The 26,085-nt window shown below is 43.2% G+C and overlaps 1 protein-coding gene across 6 annotated transcripts in view; it reads right to left on the bottom strand.

Annotated features, from left to right (window-relative positions):
• The window catches only part of EPHB1 (EPH receptor B1), a 416,704-nt gene that overhangs the window by 300,266 nt on the left and 90,353 nt on the right, over window positions 1-26,085 (bottom strand). For all 6 annotated transcript variants that reach the window (XM_077349118.1, XM_077349124.1, XM_077349120.1 and 3 more), the window contains exon 2: window positions 385-449. In XM_077349118.1, coding sequence (XP_077205233.1) covers window positions 385-449 — 65 coding nt within the window. The remainder of the gene's footprint in view (window positions 1-384; window positions 450-26,085) is intronic.

The raw sequence follows: 26,085 nt of genomic DNA, 5'->3' as shown, positions 1-26,085 counted from the left end.
CCTTCTTCTCTGTGATTTGGAATAATTCAATACGATCGTCAACCCCCTGGCTTTTTGAACAAACGCTCCAACCCCCACATCAAAAGGTTGCTTTCTAAAAAAATGTAACCAACTGAATAACACTCCACCCATTAAAATAGTCATGCTATTGGAAAAAAAGACACAGATTTGTGTTTGCATAAAATGACATATGTCAGTTTTGCTTTTGTTTGATCTGACATCTAAAATGGGAAATTAGTAATTCTGTTAATCGAGGGAAGACAGATTTCACACTCACACATACAATGTTATTAGCCTTTTGGAAAGAACTGGAAAGAACAATCCTATTCCCACCTCCAATCAATTCATAGCCAAAGAAATGTCACGCAGTCAACATCCACTTACCCCTGAAGGTGGGTTTGCTGTCCAGCCAAGTTCAGCTGTGGCTGTCCGAGTATCCATTAGGGTTTCTGGGGGGAAATTGGGGGGACAAAGTTACTGGGGGTAAATTGGAAAAAAATCTGAACAAAATGGTTAATGTATTACAAAGGTGTATTTGGGATACCATGCGTCAATCAAGATCAACACAAATTCTAGGTAATGGAGGTCAGTACAGGCTTAGGTAACTTCCTGTGGCTTGGAAACTGAATCACATGTCTCTCAATACATACATTTCATTTCAGTCAGGATTTCTGTATATCTCAGGACCAATCTGTTCTCCAGGCATGAACTATGATCAGGCTCCATAATAATGCTGATATAACGTTCAACTAAGGGCTCTGCAGATTCAGCACAAATGATATTATACAGCAGCAAGGTGCTCATAGGTGCTTTCCTGGTGCCCATCTGCTTCTTTGAGAAATCATCTATTTCCTAAAGCAAAGTACCTCTCCTGGCTTTTCTCTACCTTCTTTGGAGTATGACGGTTTCACAAGAGCCCAGAAAAACATTACCTTTTTCTCCTTGCCAGGTAAACTGTACACAATATCTTTTATCACTCTTTGCCATGTTCACAGTGGGACCAGATAAAATTGATTCATTCACTGGATCTATCTCATAGGAAAATTAAATCTTGGACAAATTGGATCAATAACTCCAGCTGTTTCACAACCTGCTGGCAGTTTACACTAAGTTTTATGCACTCAGTCCCAAATACATGGGGAGACTACATAGGGCTTCAGCAAAGTTCTTAAAAGAAACAGCGGTGTCAGTTGCAAAGCAGCAATTAAGATGTACCCTGAACATGCATGGATTTGGTGCATGAGTTGATGTATGTAGATTTAGAATGATTATTGCACACTAATATACAAGTGTATTCAAAAGTAAGCCCCACTATATTCACTAAGGCTTACTCCCAGGTAAGTTTTAATAATAAATTAGTTAATAATAAATCACATAATAAAATTAATAAATCTAATTATAATAATGCTAATGCTAATAATGCTAATGCTAATGCTAATGCTAATGCTAATGCTAATGCTAATGCTAATAATAATAATAATAATAATAATAATAAGGACTGGATTGCAGCCTTGGTCCTGTAAAACCCAATGTCTCTAAATCAGTGTAAATTCTAGTACTTCAGAAAAACAGAGTTCACAAAAAAAATCTTTTGAAAAACCAGGTCAAGGATTCAGATCAGCTGTTATCTCAACCTTGCATCTCTGATGCTATACCTCTAGCATTTTAATATATCTATGAAATATGTTCCCCCCCCCAAAGTGCAATGACTTCAAAGGCAACAACAGCACCATGGATCTAAAAATGCCAGCAGCTGCACCTCTGTTCACAAATGGCAATATTTTGCCTGGCCGTGAAGAGGAGGATGGTACCCTGTGACTACCGTGGCTCCAAATTAGTCAATAGTTAGCTAACCAAATTAGTCATATTCTTTTTCTATTGCCTAGGCCAGGGGTGGGCAAATTGTGGCCCTGCAGATGACCATGAACTACAATTCGCAGCGAATGCTGGCTGGGGCTCATGGGAACTGTAGTCCATGGACATCTGGAGGGCCACAGTTTGCCCACCTCTGGCCTAGATTGTCATGTTCACTATGTTAATATGACGCAATAATGACTAATCCATTTTGGATCCCCAAATCAGAAACATGGATATTAAATAATGCAATGTGCTCCCTCATATTTTTTCTTTTTTTTCCAAGAGGCTTTTTTTCTTCTGAACACAGGAAAGAGCAGTAGTACTGTGAATGCTTTCCCCCCCTTTCACTTTTAAGGGTAACAATAAAAACAAAAACACAGACAGACAGATGGGACTAGGGAGGAACATTCCTCCAAGTTTTATTTATTTGTGTTTAGCAGATTAAGTTGTGTTTCTGCCATAATCCCACCAAATGTGACTTTGAAAAGAAATTTCATTTGTCACCTGTGCCTGGCCAAGCAGCTGCTTCCATGGCCATGTGGAGTGATTTCACCTTCCCTCCAAGAGATGCATGCTTCAAAGTGGTGATCTCTTACTTCAAGGCAAAGTACCCCCTTCCCCTTCCAAACATCTTATGGAAACACACAGCCTGGGGCCTCAAAGAACATACTCCTTCACTCCCTCGTTCCCCTGTGAGTTACCACCTGAGGGGCTTTAAAGTAAGGAACACAGTGCAATAGAAGGGAAACTATGCATGTGCTGGAATTGTGAGACAGGACTTTATTAGAATATGCCTTCCTGGAGATGTATTGAATTTACTTTTCATAATCCTAGTACTTCTGTCTTTTGAAGAGGAACACACTGTTTTCAGCACTGCAGAAGAGCTCCACTGCCAGAAAGGGTTGCCATCATTAGAGCACAACTTTCTTGCCTCCCCTTTCCCCACTACTTCAGATCAACACCAGAGCCAGTTTAAGGATTTGCAGTACAATTGTGGCAGGAGCAGCCAGACTGTGGGTGGAGGGAAGGGGTGTCACTCTGAGTGTCCTTGAAGAGGGAAAATGCGGAAGGGGAGCGGCTATGGCGCTGATCCATAGAGGGAAGGCACCTTGAGGGTCCTTGGAAGCACTGGGCCCATAGCACGTGCTAAATGGGCTAAACCAGCCCTGCACCCTCTGTGTATTGTAGTTCTATTGTTACAAGTCATGTTTTGGGTCTTGTGTTTATTCTGTCACAGCTTGAGTGGTTTGGGCATTGGAATGTATCCTTTGCATGGCTGCTTCTCCTGGTTTCAGGACTCCCTTAAAGGGTTTTGGGATTGGAGTCTATCAGCCTCTTGCCCAATCAAGGGCTGCCAGCTGTTGTCCACCACAAGGTAGACAAGGGACCATACAACGGTTGGTGTCCACATGGATTCCATGGTCTTGCCAGTCCCAGTGCCATCCTTTGGCATGTGAGCTGGGGGTGAGTTTGGTTATCAGGAGGCAGGTAGGTCACCCAGTGCAGGATCCATCCCCATGCTGTGCCTATGCTCCTTTCAGTGGTATACAATGAAATGCCGCAGCCATGTTTTTACCATAATATGTGTCTGTGTGTGTGTGTGCCTTCTGCTGCATCGCCCTCTACCCCCTGCCCGTGCAACTGCTGGAGCACTTTGTGCCTTATCCCAGCGAGTGCCCTGATGAAGTTCTCCAACGTTTCCTCAATGTCTTGTGGGGGGACATTGTGCCTTGCAGGGAGTGTATGAAGCCGGCTGGCTTTGCCCTAGGCAGATACAAGTAGTCTGCCTGCCATGTCAAGCAACTTGGGCATGGCTCTACTAGCATTGAGTATGCCAGGTTGCCTTTTCAAGTCACAACAACAGCCCTTCTCACAAGGGGGTCTGCTAATGTATGAGGGATCCAACTTTGCATGGCAGTCAGGAGTCATCCCTGTGAATACATCTAAGCTAATCAGTGCCTCTACGTCACACCAAAGTCATTCAGGGTTGATGTTTACAGATGTTTGCCTCTCCATCAGGCAAAGGGCAAGAAACTTCCAGGACAAGAGGAGGTAGAAGCCCAAACTCAAAGCCTGTGATTTGTATGCTAGAGAAACTGTTCACTTCCACATTCCCCTGGCTACCCTTCTCCCTATCCCTGAACTGACAGTGTCTCCCCCACCCCCACCCTGAACAAAGTTGTTTATTTCAGAAGGATTTTCTCTCCTCCATCTTTCCTTCCTGTCTAGCAGTTCAGCATGCTTCTGACTGGCTTCCCCAGAGATTCCCCCCCCCCCGTTTCATATTGACGCAGGAATGTACTTTTGATAAACTCCAGCCAGCAAGGTGCTTCCTCTGCAAACAACTCTTTGCATACTGCCGTCTTGGCAGTACGGGGTGTTGTTTGAAAGTGCTGTCTCGTGCAGCTAAGGGGGTGGGGGCGGAGAAGAGGTGTGAAGGGAAAAGAGCTCCATTGAACAAATATGCTTTCTCCATCATCCCCTACCCGAGGAGGGGAAGGTCGGTGTTGCCTTCCCCTGAGCTCCGCTTCCTTATCTGTGCTGCAGTGCATGACTGTAATACACTGGGGGATTAGTGTTAGCAGACAGAGCTTGTCACACAGCCTTGCTCTAACATGACAAATGAGCGCTTGGTTCTATTATGGCACGGTTTGCTCCTTTTCTTCTTCCTTTTAGTCTGTTCAGCCTCCTCAGCCCCACTCGTTTATGCTGGATAAAAGCTTCTGAAGACAGTGGATTAGAACCTGACCTCTGGTAAGCCTCTGCAAGGCAGGGGAGCATGTTACCTAGCCACAGGTCACACCTGTGGTCAATTAGAGTGCCCTTTGCTCCAGGGCTCCATAGAAAACATCTGCGGAGCATTAGGCTGAGAGTTTCTCTCCTGATGACTGAACTTTATTGTGAATGAAGAGATGGCCTCTCTCTCTCTCTCTCTCTCTCTCACTCTCTGTGAGGTACCAAGCAGGTTTGCCAACTCTGACTCTGCTTCTGGAAAAAAACTGTTCTACATGCAGAAATCAAGCTGGTAAAGCTTTTCCTGGCATAAGAAAAATGAGAAGAACATTATCTGTTTAACAGCAGGCTGCTGATAAATTATAGGATCAGGGCCAGGGTTTTTATGGCTCCCCGGTCAGAAATCCATTTCAATATTTTATAAGAGGCAGCCGTAGGTTTTCCAACTGGACTCTTTGATTTTTAAAACTAATTTTCAGATTTAAACCTGTATTGTAGTCCATTCCTTTCTATTTAATTTTTATTGTAAGCTGCCCTGGACCCTTTCAGGGAATGGCGGGGCAAAAATCAAATGATAAATAAATAATTATGAAATCCTTTCTTCAAAAAGGAAAATGGATTTGGTTAGACTGCCTGGAGCCATAGATATCCACGAATGTGTCAGCTTCTTCCATTCAGACATAGCTGCTAAAGCACTAATGTCATGCTACAGACTTCCACCCATATCAAAGGCCATGAAAGGTTGTCAGTTGGATGGTCGGAGTCCTGTGTTTTTTCAGGAAGGGCATCAAGTTCAGCACCAACTAATGCACCACCTTGGCCATGCGTCCATCTGGACAACAGAGAGAGGACTAGGACAATCAATCACTGGGAGTGGGAGGAGGACAGCAGAGGAAAAGGTGGTCAGGGGCCAGAGTAAAATCACTTCTCACAGCTTGCTAATGAGAGGATTACAATGGATCACAGCCTGAGCATCATTAATCAAGCTTCAGAGCCATCTTTCCAATTCCCCTCGATGCCTTGCTGCTTCATTCTTGGTAGTAGCTCTTTCATCTGTTTTCTTGTTGTCAGAGGTTTCACGCCCTTTTTCTCTGACTTTTCCTCCTCATCCCCAATTTCCATCCCATCTCTCCTTGTATGTCCCTCCTAACAATCTGTTTAATAACTCTTTAATTAGAATCCCTAGCACCATTAGATGCTTTGCTGATTGGACTGCAATGCACTGTTACTCTCAGGGTGCTTTTCCAAGATCCTTCCCCCCCCCTTTTACATCCAAGGATGTATGTAAAGTGGTGTGTGTGGGGGGGGGGTCTAGTATGGTGAAACTAGTCCCAGCTTAGCTGCATGACTGGCACTATGTGTCACTGTTCTGAATGTGCCTGAGATATAATCTCTGGCAATACGCAATGCTCAAAAGATAGGTGGAGATATAAATATTTTAAACAAATAAAGCAAAAGCAATTTCAATTTCTTTTTCCATTAGGTTTGGTTTTACTGAAGTAAAAGATATGTGCATAACCACTTATACAAAGTGATACATCACACATATCAAAAGTTCAGAATACAGTGCCCAGACAAGAAGGTATCAGCAGATCCCTTCCTGGTAACACTAAATAGATGCTCTTGGCAAATAATGTTCAGCATCAGGTATACAGTCTGGAGTCCTCAGCAACTAGAATATTCAGTAAGAAAGTTAAGCTGCACTATGAATGTTAAACAGATACATCTGGAGAGTAGGGAATAAGCTAGATGTCCAAATGGCTGGAAGACAAGATGTTTTCCTAGTTTAATGTGAATCAAATATTCAGCTAAATAAGCATTGTGCTACTGTATACGGAAAAAGCCAGGATCACAGGTAGGTCGGTACAGAAGGAACTCTTATGAAATCCCCAAACACTGACATGAGAAACCTTAAACAACTGCTACCCAAACAGATCACCCAGCGTGGGGCCTACTAGGCTGAAGTAATACCAGAGATCACTTTTCTATTTTGACTACAAACCCAATGAAAGCAGAGATTTGAGGGGGGAGGGTCTGATTTCCCAACCTCTTTGAAGAATTCAACAAAGAAGTATTATTAGAAATCATTAGCCCATTCTGCAAAGTCAACACCAACAAACGTTTTATAGTAGGAGGAAGAAAAAAGAACACCTAAAACTCACATACTTTATATGAACAGTAGTCACGTTTGTGCAGAAATCACACACATTCTGTCCAGATATATATACTGAACCTCTCAACAAGCCTCCTTCATCAACTGCTCAAGTCACCCACACAAAGGCTCCCATGTGTCCCTCCTGGTTTCACAGCCCAGGGGAAAAAAGAAACCCTTGTGATTATTCTTAAGTGTTTGTTTTTCCTTTGGGGAAGTCCATGAGTAGCATCATACCACATTGAAAGGGGCATTTCCCCTTGTTGCATCTGCAACATAGCATCAAACCCGCACTAGCCAGAATAAGCACTGCTTAAAAATGTCCCTCTTGCTTTCTATCTCACATTAATAACATTCACACATGCACACAAAGGGCACTGCTGACGTCACAAGACGTTCTTCAGTGTGCAGATGAGACAGATACTCCAGGGAGCTGAGATACCTTCTCTCTTTCCTCAGAAATCCTCATTGGGGCACTTACTGATCACCAGCAAAGACATGGCCTTAACTCCAGGCAGCACCAAAGCAAAGCCAGCGTGCAACTTCTAAATTTCCAAAGTTCAAAAAGTCTAATTTGTTTGATGCTTTGCAATCACCTCCCAACACAGATACTACATTGATCCCCATGAAGATGCTATTCTTCCCAAAGATGCTGTTCCTGCTAGATACTCCCAACTATTCTCCATCAAAAGTTTCACTTCTAATGTGACTCCCCTTGAGAGCTTTCATTGGAGCAATGGATTGTGTGATCTCTTCCTGCTCTTTTAACATTGAGGGGCTTTTCACACACCTTCAAAATCGCACAATGGTTGCCAATTGAAAACGCTACTGATTTGCCATTATGCACAACGTCGTTGACAATCTGCAACACTCCTGAAACCGATCCGCAAAAAGCGCTTCCTTGTAGCGCTTTCAGGGAAATCCCCAAAGTGGATTCACCCTCCGGAAAGCGCTACACTCCTGCAACCAATCTGCAACACTAGCGGGAAAGTTCTGTGCGTTACCATTGTTGTGGTTTCTACAAAGTCCCTCCCCCTGGCTCTCTCCTCTGATCTTCCGGCGAAGCGATCGCCATTTTTTAATCTCCGAGCGAGCGAAGTTCAACCCACCAGCAAGCCTGTTTAGAGGCTTCCCCGGCTTCAGTCCCTCCCCAGAGCTGTTTATTCACTAAGCACAAACAACAGAGAAGCCCGTTTGCTGATGTATTTTCCCTTTATTTTTTACACTGTTTTCGGCCGAAAATCGGGCCCATGAGGGGGGGGGGGGATTTTTTTTTTCACTTGGGGGGAGCGTGGCAACACTTGGGGGGAGCGTGGCACTTGGGGGGAGCTCAAACACACCTGCCAGCTGATGGGTCTCTCCGTTGCAACGAATCAACACATATTCGTTGCAATGGGTGTGTGTGTGTTTTTTTTTTAAAAACCTTTCTTAAAGGGAAAGGGGCTGTTTGGGAGCATGCTAACGGCTGCCCATTGGCTGCTTGACAGCCAGGGGCGGGACGAGCTTGGCAATAGCGCTTCCTGTCTAGCGATTTTTGCTGAGACCGGAAGCTTGTGGGAAACGATAGAAACGCAACTGGATTCCACTACAAAGTCAGGTATGCATAATGACGAATTGCACTATTTTAAATGGCGATTTTTCGTTCAGCAAACAATTTGCTACAAGGATCCCGGTGCGGAAAGCCCCTGAGGAAACACAGGACTGCAGAGCCATCCTGCAGTCGGCCTTATAGAGACCCTCCAATGTGTCCTTCCCTCATCCTGGCAATCCAGGAACCTTGCCTTTGAAAAACACGGGGAATGGTAGAGGACAGGAAGGCCTGGAGGATCGTTATCCATGGGATCGCACCTAACAACAACAACAACTGAGCAGGAAATAGGGCACTGATCACCTTAGTGTCCTTTGTTATTCTCCTAGGCATTCATTCCTACATTTCAGGTGATGGGGCTTCCCAGGGCACAGCAAAGCTGTCCTGGGGATTCCCCTAGAAGTCACTTAGGCCTGGCAGCCTTACATACTGGGGGGTGTGCCAAATTTCGTATCAGGAGGAGACAAACTGGGAGCCATAGAGAATTCACTGGGTGATCAGCTCTCTTCTTCCCCAAAAGCAATGGTTGGGAAGGTAAATCATGGTAGTGTAAGGGTGACCTGCAGCATGACTGGCTCATTATAATAAGGGGGAGATTACTGTTCAGTCGGCCCACAATCCCAGCACTATAGCCCTGAGGGCTGCTTTGTTGCTGAATGTGCGGCTTGCAGCACAGCCTGTCCCAGTCTGAATAATTACAGAGAACGGAGAGAGACTGAAGCTCCTCCTCCCCACACCATATTGGAGTTTGAGGCTGGATGTGCAGCAAGCCGGTCCAGGAAGCTATTTCTTTTAAAGAGACTCATCCCAGATGCCCGCTTGCCTCTGAGCTGCTACAGAAACAACAGAATCCTGCTGAAAATGTGCAAAGGGGGGAATAAATGCATCCCCTGTATGCATATTCCCTATACTCTGGATGACTTGCCCCTAGAGAGCATTCTTCAGTTTTGCTGGAGAGAGGTGGATCCCACTCTCGGCCCATCTTAAGCCCCTCTTCCAGAGCTATAAGGGCTGTTCAGAGCAGCCGAGTTCTGCTAGAGTGAAGCCTCATCCGCTGCATACAGTAGATTTCCTTTAATGGACACATTACTTTAAACTAAGCCTTCGCCATCTGTTCTACTCCCTAATTATCAATACAAAAACAAAGTCTACTCACAATTACACCAGTAACAAGTAAAGATGCCAGCAATTAAAATGCACGAACATACTCTTTGAGGAGCAGAATCTCCATCTGTGATGTTCTTCTCACATTCCAGACACAAATCAGTATGGGAGGAAAAAGGGAAGGGAGGCGAAGGGAGGGGGGGATTGGTTCATTCCCGGGAGGAGTCAGTCAGCATTCAGACAACTTGCATGCTAGTAGCTTCCACTGAATCGTGGTTCTGCTGGGGCTGGACAATGTCTTCTGGAATTCCTTACCACAGAAGCAGTCAAAATTAGATGCTCATAAAGGGCATACACCAAAGGCACATTAGCAGAAATAGCAAGGCAACGTCAAATGCAGGGAAAGTGGAGAATGGGAGCATTCATGTCCATCCCCTTGAGCTTCCTGGAGGCAGGGGAGATCAAAATGTGATGGAAAGAACAAAGTGAACTGGTGCAGATAATACAGGCTGCCATGGCCAAACAAAAGCCCGCTTCACCTCACCTCTTTCTTTGCTGTCATTCCTGCCTGGATGTATATGCTGCTCCTTGAGGAATCTCCACTAAAACTCCATGAAACTAAGATAATTGTACTCAGCTGTGATCCAGTCCATCGGAAGCATATCTAAATCTGTGTTTCAGGCTTCCCTTGCTGAGAAAGAGTTTGCCAGTTACAAGGGAAGGAATGGATAATATCTACAGATGGGAGAATAATGGAGCAAGACAATGCCATGAATACTTTGGACCTGGACAAATGACAGACCACAAGAAGGAGAAAAAGGGGGGGGAGTAAAGAAAAAGAAGCTGTGAGCTATAGGCCGAGTAAATTCAAGGAGCAAACAGGGACAGGAAATGTGACTGAATATGACTTCAGCGGCAGCAGCTAAATATGATTGATATTAATTAGCACTAATTTTTGGCAATATTGTTCTGTTCATGAATAATAAAGATAGGAAGTTCAGAGACTGAGAGTGTTTCAACGGTCTTTGATGTCTTAAATGGGTCAAACACTATGAACAAAAAACTCTGGTAAATGTTATGCTTTCAATTTTTGGAGGAAGCAGCCTGTCCAATGCTGAGAATTATATATTCTTGCATTATGTGCTGCTGGTGTACTGATTTCCACAACTGGGAAACACGTAATCCCTGGAAAAACAGTACATATTTCAATTTCCAGTAAAAGAAAACTTTTATGGCAGTTTATTTTCATTTATTAAAACCCCAATTTAAAAATTCTTATAATTCCTTTTTTATATATGGAAAGCAATAGATTGACAGTGCATATCTTAAATTCAAAGGAATATGAGATGAGGATCTAAGGCAGAAGGGGAAGACCAAATAGGGCTGAATGTGTTTTATTAAAAACTGCCACTATCCACAGGTAGATTTGTTCACACAAAAAGTTATATGAGCTTAACTTTGACTTCTGAATCAATTCAAAACTTATAAACAGAATCTGAGTCCAAATAGCTCTATAGTTCAAAATGTCATGTGAAGCTCAATCCTCCTCACATTAAGAATTATCATAATTTATTCTGATATTGATTGGAATGTGCCTTTTTTCAAAAGTCTCAAAATGAGATGGGAGAAGTGCCATTGTGAGAATATGGAATAAATATAAACTTAGATTATAACCGAAAACACCTTTGTGGATTTCAGCACAAGAAGCGTTCTACAGAAATGTTGTCTACAGAAAAGTAATTAACAAATTGTGATATATTCGATTTTTCTCAGGGGGAATATAGAATGAAAACAAGAGAAGATCTGATAACAGAAGGATATAACTGTTTTTCTATGGACAAGTTATGGTTTTGAACAAAAACTGATTTTTAACAAAACGATGAACACATTATTGCCAAGATATATAAACTTATTGAAATTTGAGAGAGGGAGAATAAGTGAAAGAATGTATGATAAAATGGGCTAAAATTTGAGTATAACATATAGATGGAACAATGGGAAAATATGTAGTCCAAGGGTCTTAAAATTAAGCTCTAGTCTTAAAGAGAGCTTTTATTAAAAGATGCATTGCTAGTATTTGTCACTTAAGAGGTTATCCAATATATATATCAATACTTTAAAGGTATGCTGAACAACATACATTTGTGGACAACATATGTGAACAACAATTAAGGGATATTTTATAATTCATGGTGGACATGTAAGAAGGCTAAAAAAATGCAGACATAAAGACATGCATTAATTCAGAAGATTGTATAGACTAATATGCAAATGAAACCAGAGACTTTTCTTTTGGGATTAGTGGATAAAGAATTTGAAAAAAGACATGGAACTTTGTTTTTATATATGACTACAGCAGAGAGACTGTTATATGCTCAAAAATGGAAAACTTTGATATTATCCACAATGGAAGAATGGTTTAGAAAAATAATGGAATTGGCAGAGTTGGCCAAATTCAATTCCTTAATTAGAGAAAAGATAGCATCTGTATGTGTTGCTAATTGGAAACCTCTGATAGACTTTCTGTGTGATATGGGGGGAATATGAACTTATGGAAAAAAGAGGGACTTAATTTCTTTTATATAATCAGTGTAACTGATAAGTAATTTTATATTCATCTTAAATAAAATTAGGAGCCATTTTATTTGGTCATTTCGTTTTCTTCTCTCTCATTTTATTAATCTTTTATGTTCTGTTTAAATTCTTCAATAAAAGTTATTTTTTAAAAAAAATAAGGAGAAGTCTTCTTCATCTCTGTTTGACCGAAACTCTTATCTGTAACCTGAAAGACACTTTTGGATGAGTAGTACTTTTAAAGATCATTTAAAGAAAGACTGCTTATACTTTTTTAAAGGGGGGAAAATCAATCTATCCAGGCAGACCGATCATCTGTAGCACTACCAAGGCTGCAAGACAACCAGAAGGAAAACTTTGACCTACAGAAAGGGTATTCTTGGCTAAAATCATTGTGGTTTTCCTCCGATTCCTAATTTGGAGGAAGAAAGAGTGCAGCTGTACTCTCAGCATCCCGTCTTTTGCATGCTGAATGAACTGGCCACTCCTAAAGAATAGCATATTTTGAACGCTTTGACATGAGTCTTCCAGAGCTCTCCCATAACTGCCAGACATTTTAATTATGGCTCTGGAGAGGCAGGCGGGTAAGAGCAGGCTGACCCTTTTTCATTTGCTAAGCACCGCTCTGTTTAGCAGTTCCCTAAGAGCATCAGTTCCCCAAAGAGGCGCTTACAATATCTATACACATTCAATCAAAACTATTACAGCAACAACTAATTATGGCCCATCATCCCCCCTGCTCTTTGCTTTTAATGGTGCATTTTGCTGTTCCCGAATTGCCACAGAACAACCCTGAGTACATAACGAGCAATCCCTATCAATCTCCCGCCGATTCATTATGATCGGGAATTATTCACACAATAAGTAAACAAGTTTAAAGCATGGCAAAAGCTTTAAACACAACAATCCATCACAAGGTTTTCTGCTGACATTTAAAAAATACAGCCTGCCCTGTTTTATTGTGGATCTAGAACAGACGAGGCAACGACTCCATTAGTACGGACCTTGTTCCTTTACCTGAGCATACGCTGAGTATACAAAGCACACAGAAAGGGACAAGTGGGAAAGGATAATGCATCATGTACAAATAATGTGATCAAACATCATTGGTGATCCTATTGAGCTGAGACCCAAGAACATTTTGTATGCTGAATTTCAGTTCTCATTCATGCAAAATTCCTGTGGGAGTTAACGTTTGGCTGAAAAAGTGAGATAAAAATATAATAAATAGACTTAAAAATAGACTACAAAAATCCACAAAAGATAAAAAATTTCAATGACCATTACCATGACAGCTAATGGAACCCTCATGTTCAGAATCAGTGTGTCACTTGCTGGGGAGGAGGGGACAGCTAGATCTGGCCATCATGTCCATGACTTTCTTATGAGGACAGAACGACATACCACAGATGTAATGTAACCGTAGCGCAATGGCCTTTTTTCTTTGTTTTGAAAACCCCACTTCAAGAAGGCAACTGATGGCAGAGATGGTGCAAGGGAACAATGAATTCTCCCCATTCCAAACTACCCCTAACCCCATACCTACCTCTCCTATGTGTGAAAAGCTTTTACATATTAGATCTCACAGATCCTTGGAGGAAAAGCAGGAAACTGGAAGGCAGCAAAACAGTTAGGTGTAAGCCTGGCTACTCATCAGGAGCTCTTGGAACACTTTTCTTCTCAGCTGTCCTCAAAAATCTCCAAGACAAACAACTGTTCATAAAGTGTTTTCCCCTTTCAGTTAGTGGAAACTCCTTTTCTCAACAAGCCATATAAATATTGTCCCCACAAGAGACATGGGGAAAGTAGGTAATATGCAGAAATGGTGCCCCTGGTGGTCACAAACTTGCCATGATCTCACCATTCAGGCAATGAGTACAGCCACCTTTAGGACCAAACACCAGGCACTCCACCTCATGCATTTATCAGTCACTATCACTTGCAAGAAACAAGTCAGGGTGCATCAAGAAAAATGAACAGAAAGGGGCAACACACTTCCAATATAACTGCACTGATTTAATCTTCTTCAATCATCCTCCAAGCTTAAATCATTCCTTCTACCCAGTACATGAGGAATAATAAAGTAACAATTGCAGCATGGAGAGGCAATGATTATGAAAGGCTCACTTGTTATCTGTCATTCTCCCATGGCTCTCTCCTAGGCACAGAACAAAACATGCAGGGATTAAAGGTCAGGTTACTCCATCCATCTGGGATGTGATCAGGAGGTCTCCGTCCACCACTGAAACTGTAATCGCTGTTCTAATGATGATTCCAGGTGACCTCCGATCTACCCACACTCGTTACTCATACATCTATCTTTAGAATGGGAGAACAGACAGAGCAGAACTGACTTCTGGCTTGTATTCAAAGTTCACATCTTGCTCATCACCATGTCACTAGAGCAATGGTATGGCTGTGTGGGAAAGATGGATTTCAACAGCGCCGGTTTCTTCCTCTCTCCTGCGCGCTCTTCTGGGGTGACCAACTCAGAACGATTGCTGCTAACAAAAAAAGAGACCCCGATACATGACCAGCAGATAGTGGCAAACAGAAGTACCAGAAATGCGGTGGCACTGGATGGAGAGACCTACCTTACATAAGCCCTGGAGCTTTAAGCTATAGAAATGAGTTAGTGCTGTCTGAGATACAAGACTATGGCATCGGCTGCACCACAAGAAGCACTCTAGAATCTTCCTTGGAACCCGTCTGGGCATTGTGAGTGGACAATATTTCAACCTTTCATTATTATCTTCACTACATGACCATGCGTGGATACTGGAGGGCATAATTAAAAACAACACTATGTCAGAAACACTGAGGGTAGAATTGCTAGGGATGCTGTAACCACAACTGTGTTGCCCTTTCTTTTTACTGCTCTTACTGTGATGATAGATTCAGGTGGTTGGTCATGTTGGTTTGAAGCAGTAGAACAAAGTTTGAGCCCAGTAGCAGCTTTAAGACCAACAAAATTTAATTCAAGGTGTGAGCTTTCACGTGAATGTGCATGTCTTCAGATACGGTGAAACAGAATTTCCTCAACCATTACATGTAGGGAGAGAACCCACATCCACATCCACACACACCAATATATAACAGTTAACAAAATCTGTTTTAATGTAACTGAAGGAGTGTGCATCTGCACATGCTAAACCGCTGAGTTCCTGTTTGTGCCCAAAGTTGAGTTTTGTAGGTCTTGGGGTTCCAAGTGAACTCAAACTTCATTCTCAAGTCTGTTTATTAGCTCTTGTGCTGATTTATTGCCATTCACAGATCGCGACAACTGCCGTAATCCAGTTTCAGCTACAATCACCCAGTTGCTCATGCATCTTGACTCTAGCCCCCCCGCCCCCCCCCCCAACCAATAGTAATGGTTGAGGAAATTCTGCTTCACAGTATCTGAAGAAATGCTATGCATACGAAAGCTTATGCCTTGAATAAAACTTGGTTGGTCTTAAAGGGGCCACTGGATTCAAACTTTGTTCTGCCCTTACTGTGCTTTCTATATGGTTGCTGAAAGAGCACAGCCCAGTGGTTAGATATAATGACATACATTCTGCAATAGTAGCTCATATCTCAGATGGACCACAGTATTGCACTGCCATCAGACAGGACTCTTTCTCCTATCCAGGACCTGACACAGAGCCAACACTACAAATTAGATTTGGAAATCAGCCTGACCTTGAATACAATAAATATACATGTCCATATTCTTAAAAAAAAAAACCCTGCTCCCCATTTTGCACAGGAGGCTGGCAAGACTAGTTCTTCACATCATGACCTAAGATATTTGCTTTCCATCTCCTTTAAATTTTTCGAACATGGGCCCTGATGAGCAGTTCTGGTAAATTCAAAAGCTTGCACACTAATTTTTTTGTGTGTCATCAGTATGAATAAAATGTACTGCATGGATTATGTTCTTGCTTGGAGATTCCCAACATTGACATCCTCTTCTTTTGATGCCACTGGCTTTAATTCTTGCTTGTCAAAGCTAATCCTCCTGCATTGCTCCTCTATAAGATCAGGGCATTATTTAGTGCCAACATATAAACATTCATTATGAACAAGATCAGATTTGCCTTTTCTCCCATAGACAGATGAGCTGTGCGGCATTTATACAGTGCTTTTCATATGTAAACCAGTCTTGCGTGATATTCGGCACACTGGCAGCTGAAGGGTCACAGTTTATTGCAACAAGAGCTCAGTTCATTGTAGGACTGGTGGGGGAGCAATTACAGGTATGGAATGTAAGAGAAAGACCAGGAGATGAGCTCCTCTGTTCTGTGTGCATGGGCTTGACCTAGCCTGAGTAAATAGTGTTGGTACAGCTCTCACTGAGCAAAGCAATCCATTTATCATAATCCTATTGAGAAAAGACACAGTAAATCAAAGAGACAACCTGCCTGCAAACAAATTACAGAGAGATGGGTTGGTGAGAAGGGAAGATAAGAAAGAGGAAAACAGAAAGAAAGAAAATTGAGAAAGAAACAAAGCATCTTGGGAGATAAAGGCAGGCAAAGAATAGTTCAAGAAACTGAAGTAGGAGAAATGGAGAAGACAATCAAACCCTTTACATCCAAACATCTCACCGGACAGTGTTCAATTCTTATATCAAGAACAGAACTTTCTCCCACCATGTGGATACAATTACACCTAAAGAGGCTTAATGTTTTCAGAAATCTAGAAGGCAAAGGAACCTTTGGAGGAACCTCTATAGGGTGAATGCAAAATTTACGAGAAAAGGGGAAGGAACATCTGATTGGCCCCATTCTGAGCTACACTATTCACAGAGCAGGAAATACAGAGAACTGGGATTTTCAAATTTCATTGATGGCTTACCTTCAAAAAACTAATTAATCTGCCTCTTCTAGTGCAACTGACAAGGCAATGTTTCAAAGGAATATTCACTGAGGTACTCAGTAATGCTCTACCTTGGGGGCAATGTTCAAAAAGAGCTAAAATGTGAAATAAGTTCTGGATTTGTGCTAGTTTTCTTTTCTGATGCACAAGAAGAATGCTGTCTGCTAAATCAGGACTGATATGGCAGTGTTCATTGAGACCTAAAGTTAAAGTGTTGTGATGAAGCAATGCCATCTCACTGCCAACCCAAATGTAGCACAATGTGTTTCTTAGACACATATTATGGGGAAGGAGACAGTTATTTTCAGGGATATATAAGCACAGGGTTAAATATTCTGATAACACACCACAAAGGGTGAAGAGACATCATGGGAACACGGGAAGCTGCCTTATACTGAGTCAGACCACTGAGCCATCCAAGTCAAAAGCAGTTATCCAGGGTCTTTCTCATCAGAGCTATCAGAGTTCCACGGGGCCTGCAAAACTGAGTTCTTCCACCAGGGCTTTGGTAGAGGGCAGGGCTGGGAACAACAGGGCCACTTCTCAGGCTATGTAGCAAAATCTGGTGTACCCACCCTGGGGGGCAGATGGCTGCTGGGACTATACCACCAATCTTGTTTTATCTTATCTTAGCTCATGTTTGACTGTTCTGTTCTGTCTTTGGGGTGGGGTATTTATGATGTCTCATGAGGGTTTTGTATATTGTACCCCGCCACAACTCTTTGGAGAATAGCAGGCTAAAAATTTAAGAAAGAAAGAAAGAAAGAAAGAAAGAAAGAAAGAAAGAAAGAAAGAAAGAAAGAAAGAAAGAAAGAAAGAAAGAAAGAAAGAAAGAAAGAAAGAAAGAAAGAAAGAAAGAAAGAAAGAAAGAAAGAAAGAAAGAAAGAAAGAAAGAAAGAAAGAAAGAAAGAAAGAAAGAACCTACTTCCTGCTCCTTTAAACTAGAAATCCTGGGGATCAAACCTGGGCCCTTCTGCATGTCAAGCATGTGCTCTTCCACTGAGCCACAGCTCCTAACTAATAGACTTGCTGGGCAGGGGGTATGGGGAAGGCATTACTTAAGGCTGAAGAAGAATGAACAGTTGGGAAACCCTAAGAATGAGAGTCCAAGTCTGCCAAGGGACATTTGTAAAAGCTCAAGAGCACTGCAGGAAGCCTATAGGCAAAGGAGCAGAAAGGATACTGGAATTAATTCTCAGTGCAATCCTAGATCAAATTAAACCCTCTTAAACCTACTGACTTCGATGGATTTAGAGGGTAGGAGCACTGTTTAAGATTGCACTGTCATTTCTCTGACCTCAGCTTAAGCAGAAACATTTTCATTTTCTTTTGACCTGCTAAAGGGTTAAGAGAGCACCATCACAGGGGGAAGATGCAATTATTTAGAGAGACTTGCTTAGTACTTTGAGTGCCCCCCAGGTGCCAGATACATCTAGAGGCACTGGAAGTTTGCTATTGCTGCCTTTCTCTTGTAAAGCCCTTCCAATTGATAGACAGCTTTAGGGTTCTTGGCTTTTTGTCCCATTTCCTCACCAGGGCTACCCAATGAGCTGCGGGGTTATGAACTTGGGCCTCCAATCGCCAGACTACGTAATCTATTATTCTCTGCATTACCGGAGCAGTTTTCCAGCATCGTTCCTCTGACTCCTGCCAAAAAAGAAAAGGCTGCAAGGAGTGCAGTGATGTCAAAACATTTATCCCCAGATTCTCGACATTTCACAGTTTACTTAGCAATTCAACATGATTCATTTTCTTGCACCATCTTTTCTGGAAAAGCTTCACACTTTCTACAGAAACAGGTCTGCTCCACACTTGCAAAGCATAAATAGAAGCTACAGAACAGAAATGGGACGAAATGGCACTGTAATTGCGGGAAACAGTGGAGGTGTACGTCTTTGCGTCAAAGAGCAACTTCATGATTTTCACGGAATGTGCGCTTGCAAAAGTAGCATGGATGACAGAAGTGGTGCCTTAGAAGGATTTCTGTACATCTGCCTGAGGCCCTAATTGGTCCATAGTCCAACAATGGAAGTACCCTGATGGTAAGCAAAATACACTTGTCATTCACATGTGATTAGTTCACAATAGGCAATACAGGCATAATGCATGAGACCCTGCCACATAAAACAGGGAAACTTTTTAGCACAACTAATGTCCATGGAGTGAATATTTGCCCAAGTTACACTGCGGGGAGGGGGGGGGGCAAAATGCATAGAGAAGTGGTTGCTAGGGTTGCCAGGCTCTGGGTAGTAGCTGGAGTTCTCCCAGAATTACACCTGGTTGCCAGACTACAGAGATCAGTTCCTCTGAAGAAAATGTCAGCTTTGAAGGGTAGACTCCAGGGTTCATATCTACTGCTGAGCTGCCACCCCCTGATCCTCCCAGGCACCAGCCCCAAATCTCCTCCTCCAACGTGATATATGAAATATTATGTCATCAGTGCCAGTGTGCAGCCTACATAGAAGAAGAGTTGGTTCTTACATGTTGCCGAAGGAGACTCAAAGCCGCTTACAGTCGCCTTCCCTTCCTCTCCCCACAACAGACACCCTGTGAGGCGGGTGAGGCTGAGAGAGCCCTGATATTACTGCTCGGTCTGAACAGCTTTATCAATGCTGCATGTGGGGGAGTGCAGAATTGAACCCGGCTCGCCAGATTAGAAGTCCGCACTCCTAACCACTACACCAAGCTGGCTCTCATAGTACAAAATGAGCAGTCTCTAAGCAAATGGAATACACAGGCACAGTTTTGTCATAAAATGGCACTATTTTGGAAGCTTGGGGCATTTAAACTACCAGGCCACACCACTACTGACCTGAAAGCCAACATTTTTCAATAATGAAACTTCAAAGGGAAACGCTAACGAGAAACTGTTGAATTAGAATTCTTGCATCCATTTAAGTGTATCAAACATGGGTGTGACAAAGTTGACCTTCTTTAGCTGCCATCATTATTCTAATTACCTGCTTTAGGATGCTTTGGGCTGATCCTGTGTAGAGCAGGGGGTTGGACTAGATGGCCTGTATGGCCCCTTCCAACTCTATGATTCTTTGATCCTTTTTTATTTCTGCACCTTTTTTTGCATGGCGTTTCACATGCAGTTTTACAAACTGTATTTCACATTTGTTCCTTTCCCTATGCTTTCTGTATATTCAACGGCCTGAGAATCCATTTCCTCCATCCAGCGAAGTGAGCGAAAACCGGTAAAAGCATATGTTTCAATCACTGTCAAATGAGGCACAAGCCTCCTTTTTGGTTTTTTGCTGATATCGTTACAATTTCCTGGAAGCTGAGAGTACACTTTGACTTCTTTATGAACATCTTTAAGCATAAACATAAATCGCTTGGTTTTGTTAACTTAAATCTCCTCTTACTGCACACTGAAGACAAAGAGAGACAACATGCAAGCAACAGTGGAGGAAGTGAAGACACAAAGACAGGAAGAAAGGCAGGAGACAATGCTACAGTCTGATCATTTTTCTAGGTGACTGTTATAGTAGAGGGAGGGGGGCGGGAAATTGCCAGATCGTTTTTTAAAATATAGCAACACTGTTCTTATAGTGCCCTACGAACCAAGTTTTTTAAAGAACTCAGAGAAGAAATGCAACACTGCCGCTCCTTTCTGTCAATCTGCACTCTTTTATTTCCACTCTCACTATTGTTTGATCCCCTCAAGATCTTCATCTGTTCTGATCTCACGCCGTACACAACTTCCTCTTGCTTCCATGGGACTTCATTGGTTTCAGCCACGGAGGATCAGGTCCGTTTCTAAAGTCTGTTTCTATAAGAAATATAGCACAGAGTCATGAGAAACCTCTGAGGACCCCATCCAATTTCTCTGCCCTGTCAAGAAAACCTGCATTGATTTAGAAAGGGGCAAGAGCCAGGTAGGATTATATGCCCTGAATCAATACAGACCATCTTATCTTTCTTCCCAGAGTCACTTTCCAACGGGCCCAGGAGTTGCCAGGCCCTTGTTTGAAAGTCCTGCCACCTCCTCCGATTTAGACTGTCAAAGCAAGCAGGCTGATCAATAACTTCTCTTTGATCTCATCTCCCCAGCTGTTCTTTGAGGCTACCAGGGAAGATCACAGTCATTGCATTTTTGGCACCTTTCCATCTTCCTCTGTGCTTTGCTCTCTTCTTAGCAGAAAAACTGACCAGCTCAGAGCAAGCAGGCCTTCTGCTTCTCTGTCTATCAGCCAGTCTCGCTCATATCACAAGCGTTACATCAGCAACTGCTGGGTTGCTTTCAAGGACCTTCCTGGGGTACAGCATCTGGCTCATCTTCCTCTCTGGTGTGGCCTTCCTGCTAGATGAGAATCCACAGGCAGCCATGGCCACTAGGCCACCAAGCAGCATCCAACTACTGCAGTTGCCAGGAAAGCCTCAGCTCAGCTTGCCTTGCCTTTGCCGCTCCTTGCCCAGCCTGAACATTCGCACCAGGTATCTTTACGTGTCTGCCATGCCTGCAGCAGGTGACTTGCCTCTCTTTCTGTCTGGTGGCCACTTTTGCACTCGCACAGTCGGGAAAGTCAGATTTCTGCCAGGGCCCTGGTGAGTCAGATAGTGAAAGGGCATGGGCCACTCCACTGGCCATTTCTTTGTGGCTGCATAGTTGGAAGCATCCTATCAATAATGGACATGAGATACGTCGCCTGCATGTTGTTGGTGGCATTTATGGTCACAACATTTATCAACTAAAATCCTGAGGAGGACAGGAACTTCTGCATAAGGAAAGGAGCTTCCTAGCAGCAAACCAAGCAAAGCAATAACTCTAGAACTCCACATGCCATCAATTTCCGTTATAAGTGTTGCTGAGTTTTTTAAAAAATAGAACTGTTTTAATGAAGTAGGGGGATTATTAGTCCCGTGAGGGGTGTGCAAGAATGTGCAGCCACACCTGGACTGATGGGCAACCATTAAAATGGCTGTCAAATCAACTCATACAAACACTAACTGGTAAAGCGCTTTCCAGCTTTCCGTCCCGTGGGCTTGCATTCTTTCTTGAGACTATTCATGGCAGTGCACAGAGACACAGAGACACAGGGGTCTATTTTACAAATGAAGGGTACTGACTGTGCATGCACCTAACGCCAGCCAGTGATCAGCTACATAGCAATGGGTGGCCTGAGCTGCGTTTCCAAGGAGAGGCTCCACAATTGCCACATGCAATCCTGATGTGAGTCAAGCTGTGTTCAAGCATGCCTACTTTTCACTTGCTTCTCTACTTAATATGTGTCTGTGCTCTTTCTGTTTCCGTTGGAAATTTCCTACTATTTTCTGGGGCCCTGGGCAGCTCAGCCCAGCTTGCTATCTGGAGTTTTTGTTCTCCAGCTCAGAATCCCCAAGATTAATGGCTTTTAAATGGGAAGGTTTAAACCAGGGGTAGTCAAACTGCGGCCCTCCAGATGTCCATGGACTACAATTCCCAGGAGCCCCTGCCAGCGAATGCTGGCAGGGGCTTCTGGGAATTGTAGTCCATGGACATCTGGAGGGCTGCAGTTTGACTACCCCTGGTTTAAAACATTACTCTGTAGCTTTTCTACTCATGTAGCTTTTCTACATGCTCAACTCATGTAGCTTTTCTACATGCTCAACTCACTCCAGATATTTTTGGGAGACTTCCCATCAGACCTGGAATAAGTTTGGGTACAAGTCCTGTACATCTGCCATCCCTCCGTACTGTCAGAGCTATAGAATCATTTCATAGAATCACAGACTCCATACAGGCCATCTAGGCCAACCATCCCCTTTTAAAAAGGCCCTAAAATATCAATATATTGCTCAAACATAGGAATAGGTCCTTAGTCAAGGACAATAAACAGAATCAGCTGCATAGATCAGTCTAATCCACCAACAAACACACACACACACAAAAATTAGCAAGGGTACAAGTGACTCCAGCAAGGGAATTCCAGAGTTCTAGATCTCAAACTTCATACAGGAGTAGGTTCCCAGTTGGGAACTAGCTACATCTTGTTTTCTTTTTTGCTCTCTCACCTCCTCTCGGTTTACAACCACGGCCTATAACAAAAAAATAACACTTCAAACTGAGCTTTGCAAGATTGCAGATGCACCACATTCCAAATGCTGCAGTGATAGGCGGTATTCAGCCCCTTCCCTGTTGATGGTTTCCATCTTTTCTTGAACTCTCTTTATGCAACTTGTGCACAGCTGGTTTTTTCCTCATCCTAAAAGCAGCATTTGGTGATTGCATCAATGATGCCACATGACCCCAGAAACTTGTAAATACAATGATCAAAAAGACTCTCAAGAGTTGGCGTTAATAGAGCATGAAGCATTTGCTGTATGTGCAATATTTAAGATCAATACAAATGCAACACACACTCAGGATTTATTGTCAACAGAAACATTCTAACGTCCTCGTTAAATTTTCATCTCCCACCAGATGACTTCTTAGACTCAACCCTAAAAAGGCAATATGATCACTCCCATCTCAAATCTTTTTCGACATAATGACAGTGGTCCTTTCTGACATTCAGCCCTGGGGGGAAATCTGCAGCCTTTGATGTTATCCACGTAAATGAAGCATTACTTTCCAGCCTTAATACCTTGGGCCATAATCACTTATTCGGTAAAAATCCCATCTAAGTATGCCGGAGTCTCGATCACTTACAGCTGCTTTTTAAATATGGTCTTTAGCCCGTATCGCTATCATAAATGCTAGCAATCAAATATCTAGGGCTTCCAAACATGTGTTTTCAAATACACGTTTGACATTGATACATGCTTGCTTCAGGGAACTGCAAAGAATGGCTACAGTTTTCTGAAGCACGCACCTAATATCAGACGACTCATGTCATGTGGCCCTTGCTCTGAAGGAATCCTACTAATCTTTTAAAAACTTATGGTTAAAGGAATGCAGACCATTGAGGATGAGTGTTTATTGTTGACAACATAGAGAGGGGAACTGCAACTACCAGGAGTAACAGAACTGCAATTAGGAAGGACTTCCTAGCTGCTACCAAAGAGATTATTTATTTATTTAATTTATATACCACCCTCCCGAGGCTCAGGGCAGTTTACATAAAACGCAGAAAGTATATGGAACTCAGCTTTTCACAATAGCAATAACATTATGGTCTACAAACTACAAAGGAAAACACCCCCAAACCACCCTGCCTGCAATGGAAGCACAAGCGGACACAGTTATTACAGAAATGCTCGAGAATCACTATAAAGCTCACAGTGCCCCTTTTCCTACTAATGTAACAATATAAATTTTGATAAGAAGCAGCAACTCAAAGAGTAAGCAACTGATGCTAATTAAATAACTTATCCTGTCCTGCTGAAATAATTTTTCCTCCTACTGAAAGAAGTTGCATGAACACGTGAAGCTGCTTTCCACTAGCCCTGTTCACACATACGAAATATGCATACATCCTGCATCATGAATACACATGGTTAAGAAAGATCCAGGTATCAGGATTTGAGAAATGCAGTGCTTCAATCACACGTTCAGCTATGCTGAATCCCAGAGCCAGGAAGCAACATCAGGGGAAAGGAGAAAGATCAGAGGGGAACGACCTCTATGGGAAACCAAACAGAATACTGAGTGCCAGAGTATCAAAGGCCATACAACAGAAAAGGCTATGAACATGTTTGTATGCAAATCCAATATTAATATATACAAAAAGTGCAAAAAGGACAGTGTGATGAGTGAAAACAATCACAGAATCATAGAGTTGGAAGGGGCCATACAGGCCATCTAGTCCAACCCCCTGCTCAACGCAGGATCAGCACAGAGCATCCTAAAGCATCCAAGAAAAGTGTGGGTATTCCACACCAGGATCTATGTGGCAAATTGGTTGTGGGATGAAAAAACGGCATTTTAAATAGTGGAATTCATCGTTATGCATACCTGGCTTTGTAGTGGAATCCAGTTGCGTTTCTATCGTTTCCCACAGGTTTCCGGTCTCGGCAAAAATTGCTAGCCAGGAAGCGATATTGCCGAGCTAGTGCTGCCCCTGGCCGTCAAGCAGCCAATGGGCAGCCGTTATCATGCTCCCAAAAAGCCCCTTTCCCTTTAAGGAAGTTTAAAACACACACACACACACACACACACACACACACACACACACACACACACACACACACACTCACACTCACACTCACACTCACACTCACACACACACACACGTTGCAACGAATCTGCATTGATTCGTTGCAACGGAGCGACCCATCTAGGTAGTAGGTGGTGTTTGAGCTGCCGTTTCATCGTTGCCACGCTCCCCCCGAGTGAAACCCCCCCCCCCGCACGGGCGCGATTTTTGACCGAAAGTACAGTAAAAAATAAAGGGAAAATAAACCAGCAAACGAGGCTGTGTGCTTCGTGCTTGGTGACTTAAAAAAGCTCTGCAGCCAGGGAAGCCTCGCTGGGTAAACGAAGGCTTGCCGGTGCGTTGATCTCCGCTCGCTTGGAGGAAAAAAAATGGCGATCGCTTCACCAGAAGATCAGAGGAGAGAGCTAGGGGGCGGGACTTTGCAGAAACCGCAACAATGGTAACGCACAGATCTTTTTCGCTAGTGTTGCTGATTGGTTGCAAGAGTGTAGCGCTTTCCGGAGGGTGAATCCACTTTTTGGGATTTCCCTGAAAGCGCTACAACGAAGCGTTTTTTGCGGATCGGTTTCAGGAGTGTTGCAGATTGTCAACGACATTGTGCATAACAACAAAACTGTAGCGATTTCAATTTGTAACCATTGTGCTATTTTGGCGGAATGGCCCTGTGTATCCAACCTTTGCTTGAAGACTGCCAGTCCCTAAATACAGTGCAATACTCAGTAAGATATGACCATTCAAATGTTTTTAAAAACCGAGTTATAGCAAAAAGGAAAATATAGAAATGGACAGAAAAGGCCTTGGCTTCTATTCCCTGTTGCTGGCCACCCAGAGGAACTAGTTTGCCACTGTGACCCATTATGCACGGGGGTTTTAGCGCACATTCGGGGTGGAATGGCGGCGACTAAAATCACGGATAACGCACGGAGCCGGCTGCAACCGGCTGCAGCTTCTGTGCATGCCGCCGAAAAAGCCGCGTCAGTGAAACGCGGAAGAAAGCGCAGCTTCCGGGTGAGCGGGGCGCAACCAGAAGCGGTGCCCGGGTCGGCGCGTGCATAATCGGTTACTCTGGGTTTTGCCGCCGTCGCGCCCCGCCCCGTGTATAACCGGTATGCGTCGCGTCTTCCCCCTCCGCG

Source organism: Paroedura picta, chromosome 8 (genome assembly GCF_049243985.1).
Source record: "Paroedura picta isolate Pp20150507F chromosome 8, Ppicta_v3.0, whole genome shotgun sequence".
In the NCBI taxonomy this organism is placed as follows: domain Eukaryota; kingdom Metazoa; phylum Chordata; class Lepidosauria; order Squamata; family Gekkonidae; genus Paroedura; species Paroedura picta.
Note: the sequence above shows the minus strand (reverse complement) of the source record. Positions and strands in the feature narration are given on the sequence as shown.